The sequence below is a fragment of the Phlebotomus papatasi genome, chromosome 1 (genome assembly GCF_024763615.1).
Source record: "Phlebotomus papatasi isolate M1 chromosome 1, Ppap_2.1, whole genome shotgun sequence".
NCBI lineage: Eukaryota > Metazoa > Arthropoda > Insecta > Diptera > Psychodidae > Phlebotomus > Phlebotomus papatasi.
Genome location: NC_077222.1, coordinates 74,613,626 through 74,628,219, shown reverse-complemented (window position 1 = coordinate 74,628,219; position 14,594 = coordinate 74,613,626). Strand labels below are relative to the sequence as shown.

The window sequence follows — 14,594 nt, the reverse complement described above, 5'->3', positions numbered from 1 at the left end:
GAGACCTAGACACTCTCTATATACATAAATCTCTTTCATCTTTTTAATATAACATTAATATCTTTGGAATCTCTTGAAAATTCACATAACTCTCCTTTATCTTATATATTTAAATAAATGTCTCTAACAAACTTTTAATGCATCTTCCATGTTTATGACAATCCTTTCTTTTTACTAGAAAGGACCTAACAATGAGAAGCTAAAAAATTAGTGATCTTACGGTGAATGCATAAATAGAAGTTTTAAATAATTTTATAAAGCAACACTAACGTCATCAGCAGAATTTTAATATCATTTGCATGCTTATTAAAGTTTTTAAATATGATATTAAATATTTATTGAGGAAAAAAAGTGACAAACTGTGACTTTCAAGCTGGCATTTTTCCACTTCTATTCTCTTCTAATTCCAGTGAATTTACAATAGGGTTTTAATTGGAAATGTTTGAATTTTTCACTGGTTAATCCTATAAGGAAAGGAGCTAATTCAATGATGTTTTATAATTCGTTATTAGTTGGAGGATTAAAATTCTTTTGCAAGCATAAACACATCTGACGAGATAGGGAAATCACGAGTTGAAGAAGCCTGTGAAGTCTTTATCACATTGCCCCATCTTTATTGATAAACGCAACAGAATTGATCTGAAACAGTTCACTTTAAATGAAAATTTAAAAACATTTCCGATTAACCAAATTTTGGTCAAATTAGATGATAAAAATGTTCTTAAGAAAAGCTTCATGTTTGACCTTGAAAAGTCCAAAACGAATATGAACGAAATTCTTTGCAGTTTACCGTTTAAATTTGACAAGATGGAATTTAAAATTTCAGGTTTTCTAAATGAGACTAAAATAAATATAATCCAGGATGGGATTTCCAGGACAGATACAACAGATAACTTTAAACTAATAATAATCATAATAATAATGCTGGCACAACATTCCATGAAGGAACACGGCCTTCCCGCAAGGCGATTTCTAAACATGCTTCTTTTTCTTGTACGGGATGAGATTGTCAGTCCCATGCCCGTGGAATCAAGTGCAGTGAAGCTCACTGGATGTAATCCGAACACCTTTAACGCCAGAAAAATTCCTGGTGACCTAAAGGGGATTCGAACCCGGGGCCGGGACACTTGCATCATAGAGCGAGTGCTCTACCACTTGACCCATTGAGTGCCTAACTTTAAATTAAAGAAGCCTTTAATACTGTCTCTTTTCAGTACATATAGTAGTAAATCAAAGCTAAATTATCCAGAGCTCAAGTTAGCAATAATTAGATGTCCTAGTTAGTCTTTGAAAGGGTTGAACAAATCAAAAATAATCCAAGTTATCTTTCCATAATTTATTTACTAAGAAAAATTTTTACAACAAAAAATAAATATACTAATCTCGCAATGAAAATTTTAAGTAAGTTTATATTACTTTTAAGTTTATAGAAAGCTTTTTTTTTTAATTTACACAATACCAACAAAAGAAAAATACACCTAAAAATTCATACTTATTTCTTTTATTCATACCTGTTGTAAGAGTTTGTGGAAAGGAAACGACAGAATCTTTATAAAATGCTTTATAAGCGTCTCTTATGCACAAGATTTTATCATCTGTTTGCGATAAAATCAACTCTGAGTTGACTTCCCATATCACTCAATATCCTCACGGATCGTGTTAGCTATCCCACCATCTATAATAGTGTTTGTACAGCAGCAACGACATTAGACTCCTATATAAAGTGGACAATCTCTATTCAATTGGTGTCTATTTTTATAACATTAACATTAACATATCGAGTGATAAGGTAATCTAAAGCGATAATATTATCCCCGTCATATGCGATATCAAATTGCCGTGTGTTCTATGGTCCGGAAAATGACGAAAGGATGAACTGTTATGATTTAAATTTGATCCCACTCTTCCACGTACCGTCTCGATGGGTTCCACTTGAGGCAGAAAATTGTGGTGACAAAAGCAATTCCGAGCCATTCGATACTGATTGTGACAATATTTGCGTTCCAGCCACTTTGCCATTAAGGTTATTTGAGTATTTTGCCAATCATTTGAAGCCCTATATACTTGACTGTACACCTAAGTTAAAACTGTTGCTACCTTGCTCACGTTCCGTATCACCTTTGCAACATGGATTTATGTAGGTGGTTGAAAAGGGCAACTCATTATAATTTATACACAGTAAAAAAGAATCCGTAAAGAAAATATAAGAGAAATAGTAATAAGGGGTAAATGATTAATATCCAGTTTACTTTATGAATATCATAATTTCAGTCTCAGTGAACCGAATAGAACTAGGGTGGATTGTGGAAAGGGAGACACTTAAAAAAAAAGTTCAATTTCAAATGCATTTTTAAGCCGAATAAATATTTATTATTTTCATTTAATTTATATCATGAGATTCCTTGTGAAATATTCTAACAGAATCTTAACAGTTTTTATTAGAATTTTCAATCAATTAATTAGAATATTTAATCAAATGAGAAAACAACACATTTTGAAAAGATGGACAAAATTTTGGAAAGTTGGACAAAATCTTTTGGAAAGTTGGACATAGTGATATTAATGACAAAATATCATACGAAATATGTAGAAAATTAAATGTTAAGGGTTTTCTCTGTATACTTACACATTTGATGGTTATGCTAATCCCTCCTTTATGTCCGGGTAACAGTTGAGAAACGCTAATTACCAAGAACTTCCTGGACATCCAACCAAAAAGAGGTTCTGTAAATTTCACAGACGCCTCGCGCTGTCCAGCAGTTATAGCTTTAAAGCGGATGCAATTTTTAGCACATTTCAATTCCTCATCTGCCCAAGTCCTTTTCCGCTTGCTTTGGGAGTTCTGTAGAGGTTCCTATTTGTCTTTCTTCAGGTGTTTTTGCGATATTTACTATCCATTCTCTTAGAAAAAGTGGTCTTCGAAATCTGAAAATCTTGGCAGGCTTTCTCCACGAGATTTTCTCCTTATCAGCTACTAACTGTTGTGGCAAATATATCTCCAAATACTTAAGGATCTTTGTCTTCCTTGTGAACATAATTTCACTGCACAAAACCACCAAATTCATTCACAAAATCAACTTGTCCAAGATTTCAAAAAACTTGTTTTGAAAGCAACACTAAATTAAATCACTTTTCTCTCCTTTTTAAATGTAATATTTCACAAATATTTTTTATTCACCTTTTAAATGGATGTATGTCCTTCGATTTTCACTACAGACTTAAAAATATTTCACAAATTATGCCAAAAAATCAAACAAAACACTTTGATATTTTCCTACCAACTTCCATAAGAAACAGAGAAAATGACAACTACTGTGTGAAAGTTATGAATATCATGCTTGCAATACATTTTTTAAGTTCTTCTTGCAAGTCACCCTTTGATTGTTTTATAACGATTTTTGCATTTATAACTTCTAAAATAATCATAAAATTAGGTTTAATAATCTTTTTATAGAAAATTGAAATATTTAATTGATTTATTATCAAGTGTTTAGGTAAGTGTCGCACGTTCCACACTGCTTTGTCCAACTTTCCAAACTGTCTCGCTTTAGGCAAATGACCCTATTTTGATTCTGTTCGGCAATACTTTTCAAAATCGAAAACAAATTCTTGTAAAGTGGTTAAATTGAACAAATGAAATAATTTAAAATTTCAAAGAAAAGGCTCTTCTGTAAAATTCATAGTGCACCTATAAAGTATTAGATAAGGTATCAGAAGTAATCACAAAGCTAATCTACTAAATATAAAAATTATACAGAAGGACTTTTTAAAAATATTCTTTACATGCTTAGATTTTTTTATTACACAATTTAACGATTAATCTCGTACAGAGGGAAATCAAAGAGCTTTAACGCGTTTCTTAGATTTTGTAACTTCGTATAAAATGCTTTGTGCTTTTTACTGGAGCAAAAACATCTTCTGGCATAATTGCTGAAAAAAATGTTCTTTTTTTCATTCAAATTCTAAATAACAAATATAGATTACATACAATTTATTAACGGAAACAGCTACAAAAATTGTTAAAGTTTTTTTTAACATACTACGGCTATGGCTTTTAAAATCTGAACAATTTGTTATACTTTTCAGCTTTCACAGTGCATATTTTAGGTAGTATCCGTTGATTTATTTATCCTTTAGGAATACATTCATGTGATGTAGGAAAATAAGACAGTGAGAAAAAATATCAGTGAATTGTTAGTTCAGTAAATTAATGTTAACTATATAACACAGATTATTAATTTTTGAGAATAATTAAGTTCCCTAATTTTCAAAACAAACAATCCTTTCAGTGCAAAGTAAATTACGTATATAATTTTTTAGCGATGTATTGAAGAGTTTATTTCATGTACACTCATATGGCGATGTCTAATTTCGCAAAGACAAATTGAGAGATATTTTTTGTCGTGGGATAAAGAGTGGGCTTAATGTGGGTGGATTTGACGGTGAATGTAACCGTGTCGATGCGACAGTTGGTGATCTCGGGTTCACTGATGCACGATTGATATGCAAATTTGTCTGCTGACGTGATGATACTGAAACAGAGACGCAATCATACAAGAGTGTGTTGCAAAAAGTGCCAATTTCATCGTTAAAGATTTATCGCAAAAATTGACGATGGATCCCTAACTAATTTATATGCGTCGTATATTTTCCACTTTATCACTTTTAATATCGCGACAGGGTGGTACTTGTGCGAGTCAGCAATGTTGAGTCATTTCAGTACTGACAGGAGAGATGGTCATTAGGGGGCTGTTTTTCTCTAACACAATGACTGTTCCACTAAGCACACTCTCAAGGGCTGGGATCAATTAATTTATTTAATACTCTCATCCTCGTTCCTCGTCCCAACACCCTTACATCCCCTGGTATCACCCAAAGTAATTATGTTATTACTGAGTCCATTGTGATGTCCAGACTAACAATGCGCTTTTGAAAATTTCCCTTTTTTCCCACCGTTTTATTTTTAACCATTTGACTCCTGCCTTGTGACCAGAGATCATTTTATTCAGCGAAAAATACTTTACACCATTTTAGCCCTTACCATTCTGGTTGGTACACTCAGTCAGAGCTCCATTTGAAAATTTTCATCATGGAACATTTTCCACCCTTTCACATGCTACATTAGCCATGGTGAAAAGTTTTCAATGAAATTTCTCAAATGTGAATAAATTTTCATGTGATTTTCATTAAAGACATGTTGAATTTTAATATTGCAGATTACAGCGGTTAATCATGAATATCCCAAAACAATTTTACTTTAAGTAGTTTCTTTCACACTTTAAACTTATTTTTCTTCCATTTTTCTTTTTTTCCACTCAATATATTCTTATAGCTTTTATAGATAGTAGATTGCTTTCGAAATTTTACATTTTTCACAAAATATAGACAAGTTTTTTTGTTACTCAACTCACACTTTGAAAGAACAAAAAAAAGCAGGAGTTGATATCAACAAATTCACTAAAAAGTTTATGTAATACTTTATTTTTGCTACACTATAGCATGATGCGAGAAAGTCCTCTAAGTTATCTATATCACTTAACACAATTTCCTTTGATAACATTTGATGTGAGTGAAATAAAGGACAGCAGGAGTCAATGAGTTAAATTAAAATCAATTGACATGGGTTACAGTGCAAATTGTGACACATGATCGGAATTTCCCAGAAAAAAATGTAATGTTTCGACACTCAGAGAAAAATAATTCGTAGAATGGAGGGTAAAGTGATAGTGTCTTGAAGAATTATTAAATAAATTGATTGCTTTATCAAAACACTTTTCTTTCTTAAAAATAGATATTGAAAAGTGAGATAAAATTACATTCTTATGATAAAACCAATTTAAAAAGCTTATTGAAAATTCATTGTGTACTCGTATTTGAAATATATTTAAACCTAATTATATTAAAACTTTAACTTCCAGTAAAATTAGTTGTTATATTATTTAAATGTTAAAATTACAATTAAATGGAAACGACTTAAAGAACTTCAAAAACATATCCCAAAAATCCAAATATTAAAAATAATGGTTTGTCCCGGTTCAAAAATAACAAGAAACATGTTTTGTTGACAAAAGCGGATAGGATGAGGATATGCAAGCCATTGGGGCTAAGAAATACAAATTTATATAAAGTTTAGTTAAACATGATATCTATATTCGTCTAATCTCCAGGTCCCTTATACGGGCTTCTGACCTAAGGCTTTGCCATATGGCTTAACTGCTATAATTTCTTTTCAGTCAAGATTTCTTGGAAAAATTTCAGTTAGGATTGAATTATTAAGGGCAAGTGTTCTATTAGATTCCGAAAAACCAATAAAATTGGTTGCTATATAAGATTTTGAGAACTTCGGGAACTGGGCTAAACCTCTAGTCTGAAGACCGCTTTTCATACGGATCGATAGAACAGACCAGCCATACCATTTTCCACAAAATTTAAGAATTGATAAATAAGCGCTTCTCGATTTTGTAAAATTTCTTAATAATAAATGTTGCATGTTCTAAAATCGAAAGAATTAATAAATTTTATGTTCGTTTACTTCTTTCTTCAGAAAAGAACGGTTTTTGATATAATGTTGTTTATTTGAATTACAAGGAACCAACTATTTTTTCGATTTTGCAATATTTTTTATCAAACACAAATGATAAATTTTTAAATAATCCAAGCAACTAAATTGGTTTTTGAGTAATTATTCTTCAAAATTACTCCTTTTTTCTTACGCAAATTTTTATTTTTGTAAAACAGAGGGTTATTTTATTACTCATGCTATTTTTTCCTTAGTCATGCTTATTCCATGAAGATGAGCCTATTATTTGAAATAAAAAAGGGTGCACTTCCGGTCTTTCGCAAAAAAAGTTTTGATACTTATAATAAGTCATGCACAATAGGCAAGTAGAAAAGAAATGATTTTTTCCAGACATTAGCGTGGCTTAATTGAATTTATTATTTTGATCTGAAATTTGATCAAAATATGTTTTGTCCCTGTAAATTTGTATGAGCGATTGAACGAAAGAAGTGAAATTCTATGCATTTTTTCTGAATTTTTCACACCAATAATAGTACGAACTTCGGACCCAGGCTTATCCATATGGCTTATCATCTCTAATTTCTTATTAAGACTAAACCTACCAAGACCCGGTCAAACTGACCGGTTTAAAATTGGCACAAATTTAAACGGTTATAATGTCACTATCAAACTTTATGAATTTCTTAAAACATGCATGTAATATATTTTTCAGTGTTTAAATTTTAATTTTTTGCTCTTTTCCAAGACAAATTTGTTGAATATCTTTCTCTGCCGTGGTTTGTCATTTGACTCAAAAACGACCAAAAACGGTCGGTAGGTTTAGTGTTAACCAAGATTTTTTTTTGCAAAATTTGACTTAAAATGCTATTATTAAAGGCAAATGATCTCTAAAAGATTCTGAAAAACCAATAAAGTTGGTTGCTAATTAAGATTTTGAAATCTTCGGAAGCTGTGGTAAACCTGTAGCCTGAAGATCGCTTAGAGCACTTAAAAGTTTTCAAAACACAAGAAAAGGTAAAAAAAAACATCTTGTGAATGAATACTATTTTAGATGACTAACTTTTGACCTAAACTTTACTTCAACATGTAAACCACAACCTTTGTACACGTGACGGTGGTTTACGTTGTTCAGATAACTCATAAAGTACAAAATTATATATCTTTATATTATATATGTATTACATGTGCCATCCCATTGAACTACGAAAAACCATAAGTTTAAAACAAGTAGAAATTTGAGAGGTTTCTTTGTTTTCATTTCAAGCTCTATAAATACATAACATCATCTTATTTATACCATGCATAAGTTACTTCCAAGTTTATCAAGGATATGCTCAAAAATAGCCTCCATGTAAACTTATGTGAAAGTTGAAAAACACTTTCACATGAAGAGTTCTTTGGAGTAGAAAGCAGAAAGACAGGATAATTCAAAGAGTCAGTGTAGAGATATATATTTAATATTAGAAATGGGAAGATGGAGTGGCAAAAAAAGTTGTGAGAGAAGCTTTACCCAGAGTTGTACGCATTATTTTTCTCTGAGTAGAAATTAGGGATGAATTGGCATGGAGCTGTATTCATGACTAATTGTTGTCCCAATTGTGTGGGCCTTCCAGCCATTTATTTGCAATCGGTAAGTCTGTCTGGAAAAAGTGGAAGAAGCGCTACTTCGTGCTGGTGCAAGTATCTCAGTACACATTCGCCATGTGCAGCTACAAGGAAAAGAAGTCAGAACCGTCCGAAATGATGCAATTAGATGCCTACACGGTGGACTATATTGAGGCAGCAAGTGGTGAGTTAAAGCTGATTGATATCATGCCCAATAGATATTCATGCTACCAACGTAATTCAGCCCGATCGGTTGCAGCGAATCTGATGGTGGGTGTGGACCTCGAGGGTGGCAGGTACTTTTTCAATGCAGTCCGCGAAGGTGACAGCATCCTGTTTGCATGTGACGATGAGAATGAATGCAGTCTGTGGGTGATGGCGATGTATCGGGCCACCGGACAGTCGCACAAGCCCACGCCGCCAATGACGCAGGACAAGAACTCGACGATCTCGAAGCTCCAGGGGGACGCCGATAAGGCGCGAAAGCACGGCATGGAGGACTTCATAAGCGCTGATCCATGTACATTCGATCATCACAGTCTGTTTGCGTTGCTCCAGAACTTGACGCTAGACTTCAGGCTCAACGATCCGTATGCGTCACTGGGATGGTTCAGTCCAGGCCAAGTGTTCGTCTTGGATGAATACTGTGCTCGGTATGGGGTGCGTGGGTGCTATCGGCACCTGTGCTACCTCTCCGATTTACTGGACCGGGCCGAACGGAATATGATGATCGATCCCACCCTCATTCACTACTCATTTGCCTTCTGTGCTAGTCACGTGCATGGGAATCGACCCGACGGCGTGGGTAGTATCACCCACGTGGAAAAGGAGAAATTCCAGGAGATTAAGGAGCGCCTTCGCGTGCTGCTGGAGTATCAGATCACGAATTTCCGGTTCTGCTTTCCATTTGGGCGGCCAGAGGGTGCCTTGAAGGCGACGCTCTCATTGTTGGAGCGCGTCCTCATGAAAGATATTGTGACACCGGTGCCGCCCGAGGAGGTACGAGCTATGATCAAGAAGAGTCTCGAGACGGCCGCTCTTGTCAACTACACACGTCTCTCCAATGAAGCTAAGATTGAAGGTAAACCTTTATTCATCAGTACACCACAGCTTTTACCACCCTGTTCACTCTATAATAGTCAGACTACCCTTCTGTGATTAATCAAATGTGGCTTTGATATCCTCATTTTAACAACTGTGTCTTGTATATTTGGATGCACCCGGATATTGTCATAGTATTCTATACTATCCCCTTTTTTTCACTCTACGTAACTCCCTACTCCAGGATTGCCAACTTTTTTTCAATCAAGGGTTTGTTCAACATACTTGTTTGTTCTTAAGTAGGAAACTTAAAAAAGAATAATACAGAAAATTATATCGAACAATCACTCATAGAATTTTAGGAATTCCTAATCCTAAAATAAGAAATGATTCAGGACTCCTTAACGGAATAAACGAACTTCAGTTCATTTTTTTTTAAATTGAATTTGGTTAAGTAATTTAAAAAATTTCAAAATTTATCTTCACTTTATAAATAAGTAGTATATCAACGAAGAAATGGAATTTATTCGGTATGTTTGAAAAGATGAAATATTATTAGATAAAGCTTGTGAGGTCATATTATCAGATTAAGTGAATTCTAAGCCTTATTAAGATGCATGCTTATAAAGAATAATCAAATAACATCGAAAAGTTGTTCTTAATCTATATAAGACAAATTTTATTAGAATAAATTTTCATAGAATACGTATAACACCTTGTCTTTTAAAACTTCTAAATATAGTACTAGTACACATTTTGTCGATTCACAATAGAGAAAAGCGGGCTAATTTCTCACAGCTCATTTTTTAATGCTCGATCTCTACGGAAAGAGCAGTATATAGTCATTCGAGGAGAGATGGAACAGTGGGAGAGATGGACCATTTTGCCTCCTGCCTATACCTTATGCACGATCTCCACCTCATTTGGTTTATTTGTGCCCTTCAACATTCTAATGAAAACCCCCAAGTTACAGCTTTCAACCTTTAAAATTGTACGAGAAAATTGAAATTAAATTTTTTGGATGTCTGAAAAATGGCCAAAAATTTTTATTTCGCCATAAGAATACGTGTATTTGGGGTTTGAGGAGAGATGGAACTTAATAGTTTTGGCAACATTTCCGGTGTGAATTTTGGTAAATGTTCTTCAAAATCTTTTCAAGTAAATCTTAGAAATTATTTTCCCTAAATTTCTGGTAAGACTGACCTGATACACTCAGCAAAATTGCCATCGAAGTATATCAGCCACATATTCCACAAAATTAATCGTTTATACTGAAAAAATATAATAAACTCCAATAAATTCAATGAAATAGTGTTCATGTCTAAAATCACTTCCCTCCTATTTTAAATTAATAAAATAAACTATAAATATTTTGCTAAAATTAGGGGTGTTCCATCTCACCCTTACTTTTTTGTGTGCCTCAAAATGCAACTTTTTTTAAATCCTATTTTTCGAAATGACTATTTTCATCTAGGCTTTTCTAATATTGATATCTTAAATTTAGAGCCTTCAAATGATAAACCAGTGAAATTTGTCTTTGTCCGGCATTCAAAACGTATCCTCAATATTGAATATAAAAAAGGTGTTCCATCTCTCCTCGAATGACTATATATAATCGATTTTTTCACTCCCCCAAATTTCCACCTTCTACCGCCCGGAGACCACTTTTCTTAACAAATCTTCACGTTTCAGACGATTTCTGAGAAATGTTTTTTTGGGATTGCTCGAAAACGCGTCGTGCGTCCATATACGAAAATGCCGTTGAATCATTCCTAATAACGGTTTTTCAAGGTCAAAAGTTAAAAAGACACTAGAGAGCGCATTTATCGAGCAAATGGGGTCATTTTGTGGTCGTTGGAAAGGTCTTGGATTTTCCTATAAAACTGAACCGGTTCCGATCGGTTTTGAATCGGTAATGAACCGGTTCATAACCGATAGAAACTTTTTATCTGAAAATCAATCCTATTACTTTTAAAACTATTTTAGGGGATCTTTTGAGAGATTTATGAATCGGTTCAAATCGGTTGAGAACCGGTAAACGGTAAATGATGCTAAAATACTTTTACAGTATAGCATCTAAGTGACGAGTTCGAGCATTTCGCAAAGCCTGGGACGCTTTACCATCCTTTTTTATTAAAGAATTCTGTACATTGGTAAACGATGTCTTGTTTAATAGTCAGAGCTTTTTTTAAATTAGTCCCTTCAATACTGAAAAGGAAAACGTTTTGACGTGATTTCATGACAACCACAAGTTTTTCTAAAAAATCTCATAATTTGAAAATACGTAATTAATGGAGTTTTTGACTAAACTCTGCTTAAAAATAATTTTAGATTTTCCCACTTTGGCACTAAAAATATTTTATAATGTTCAAGCTCAAAACCGCCCAATCAAAAAATATTACTGTCATCAATTGAAATGTAGGTAGAGCTCATAGTATGCAGCATACTAAAAAAATAGATCACGCCCCTACTGAGGCTTTTATGTGTGGCGAATCAGTAGGAAAGACTGGGGCAAGAAGTCACAAAACGGATATTTTATTTTTTTACAAACTACCCGAGCGCCTCAGAAATTTCTAATTAAGGCAGTTTTATAGGAAATTTACCGCTATACAACTTTGTGAAAATCATTTTCCTCTATTTTGTAAGGAAATACACTTATCGAGCCGTTTTCTAAAAGGTAATTTTGTGACCATTCTCGAAAATTATGGGGCAAATAGTATCAGGCATGAGATATTATCAAATTTTGATTCGTTTTGTTACGGGCTTCCGTAAATGTAAAAAAATACCTAGATGACATATTTTCATAAGAAATTTATTCCACTGCACCTTTGCAAAACACTGTTTTCTCTATCTGAACGAGAAAACCGATTTTCAAGCTATTTTAGAAAAAAACACAAGAGACTGCAAATCGTTTGACCAATGCAAATAACAAGCGGCGGCATATGGTATTGACGTTTTTTTTTCACCGTGAGACATGAGAAATTGCTTAGGTTTTTCTTACTTTTTTCTCTATACCTTTTGTTACTTTTTACCCCAAGTGGTCGTTTTTAAGAAAGAGATTTCTTGAGAAAAGAATCTTTGTAAAATTCTAAAATAGATAGCGGCTTGGTATTCAAAGAATTCAAATCATTTAGGAAATAACCACCAGTTCATAAATTTTGAATAATATGTATGAAATAAATTGATATATTCTTCAAGGAAAATATTTCAAAAATAGGGCTAAAAATTTCGATATTTTTTTTATTTTCTAAATTTCTTGTTCGAATTCTAAGAAACATACAACATCGAAGAAGGTCTATGGAGGCTATCTATGGAAAAAATTTTAAGCCGCTATCTTATTTATCAGGAAGATATTGAATTTTGAAATTTTCGATTTGTGACTTTTTGCCCCAGTCTCCCCTACCAATATGAAAGGGTGAATTAAAATTAAAGATTGTGTGTTGATAAAAGGAACATTGCTGGTCGTTGTTACACAATTTTTTCAAATTCAGTTAAAACTTTAAAAGCAGTGAAATGATCATGCAATAATTGGCAAAGGGGAAATAATTTTTGGGGAACAGGTTTTTCATTTTACCTCTTACCGTCTTATATGATTAAAATAATAAACTTATTTTTGCAAGAACTTAGATTTTTTACTGACAAAAATACAATATGTACTAGAAAACGACTTTCATGATTTACCGAACGATCTATACATTACTAAATACGTTAAAATTATTACAATTATATTACAATGCTTTCATGTTGGAGGAATCTGCTTATCGTAGATCGTCCCAAAGCGCCATCCCTGCATTGTGAATACTTATCCCGTGGTCCGAGAATTTTTTTTAACCCTTTAAGGACAATTGAAAGACCGGTGTCCCATAAAGAAAATAATTTTTCCTGACTACCTAAAGTTATTTTTTCATTCATTATGTCTGTACATAATTGTAAAGTAGAAAGTTGAAGGAATCTACAAAATTTTTTGCAAGTCTCTAGCTATTTACTATTTAGTAAATATTTAAGCTTAAAAATGGCGAATTTTTGAATTCTCAAATTCATAATTGACTATTTATTTTTTATGTTTCCAATTTTTTTTAAACAAAACCCTTTTGGCAATAAAAACTACAATACTCGTACGTAATATTTTTCATTAAAGCGAAAAAGGGACAGATAATCCTAACCGGCTTATGTAGGTGAGATTCTTAACGTGAGCTAACTCGGAGTGCATGCAAATTCGATTTAGAGCTGAAGTTGGGAGACGCCATTCAGTTATCTTGAATAAAATTCGTGAAATTATACAAATTTTGTATTTAAACCAAAATATCAAGGATTTGGATGAACTGACAGAAAAGTGTTATATGGGTGAAATGTAGACCAGAATGTTCTCTATAATTTTTCCATAGAACATGATCTCATCGATTACTCAGAAGCCAAGATAATCGAGGTTTTTTGTTTTTTAACTCGTTTTTTCATCCATAGTGCCCCAAGTAGTCATTTGTTGAACTTCAACTATATCAAAGAATTGTTGTCTTTTGTGGGACTTTCCATTTAAAACCCTATTTTAAGTGTCTTGGTGGAGTAGAGGCAGTCAAATTGGCATCTGAGTGATTTCAAAGCGTTATTATGGGAAAAATCAATTTTTTCACACTTAAACGGCAAAATCGGAGTGATAGCGTAGTCTGACCGGAAAATGATGTATGGACGAAATGTAGAGACAAATGTCCTCTACAATTATGTCGAAGTAATCATCAAAATCGGTTCAGCGACAGTCGAGATAATTGAGGATATGTGATATTGAAATTCGTTTTTTGACTGTGGCGCCCCTGGTGTTGGTCCCACGAAGTTCAAATGTTCTAGAAAGTTGTAGTATTTGGTGAGATCTTTTGTTTAAGCCCTCATTCATCAAAATCGGTCACATAGAACCGGAGATATTATTTTTTAAATGTTGTGAACTTTGACCCCTCATATCTCCGGTTCTATTGAAACCACAGCGCACATACGCACCATTTTGGAAACGTCCTAGACTGGGCTACAACATACTAAAATTTCATTAACTTGCACAATGCCGTTTTTGAGAAAAGTGACTTTGAATTTCGATGAATTTTGACGCTATCACAGCGCCACCTGTAGTGACTTTTTGAACTTCCATCTGAAAGTGCTCATCGAGACGAAACCAAAAAGGTAAAATTTATGTCGATATGTTAATTAGAACCGGAGATAGAGGCCGGTCAATGTTCGAACTTTGACCCCTTATAGCTCGGGTCAGGAGTTATGGATCGACTTAAGGTTTTTTTTGTTTGATAGGTATAATCAACGGCTACAACATACTAAAATTTCAGCCCGATTGCATAAGGAATTTTTGAGTTATTTAACTTTTAAGATTTAAAAATTTTCTTTTTAATAATAGCGCCCCTAGCGGTGGTTTTATGAACTTGCGATGTTAGAA

General features: G+C 33.3%; 1 protein-coding gene across 19 annotated transcripts in view; it reads left to right on the top strand.

Annotated features, from left to right (window-relative positions):
- Positions 1-14,594, top strand: part of LOC129802195 (calcium-dependent secretion activator) — a 211,057-nt gene that overhangs the window by 156,746 nt on the left and 39,717 nt on the right. For all 19 annotated transcript variants that reach the window (XM_055847982.1, XM_055847964.1, XM_055847920.1 and 16 more), the window contains exons 8-9: positions 8,134-8,309; positions 8,370-9,206. In XM_055847982.1, the coding sequence (XP_055703957.1) occupies positions 8,134-8,309; positions 8,370-9,206 (1,013 nt within the window). The remainder of the gene's footprint in view (positions 1-8,133; positions 8,310-8,369; positions 9,207-14,594) is intronic.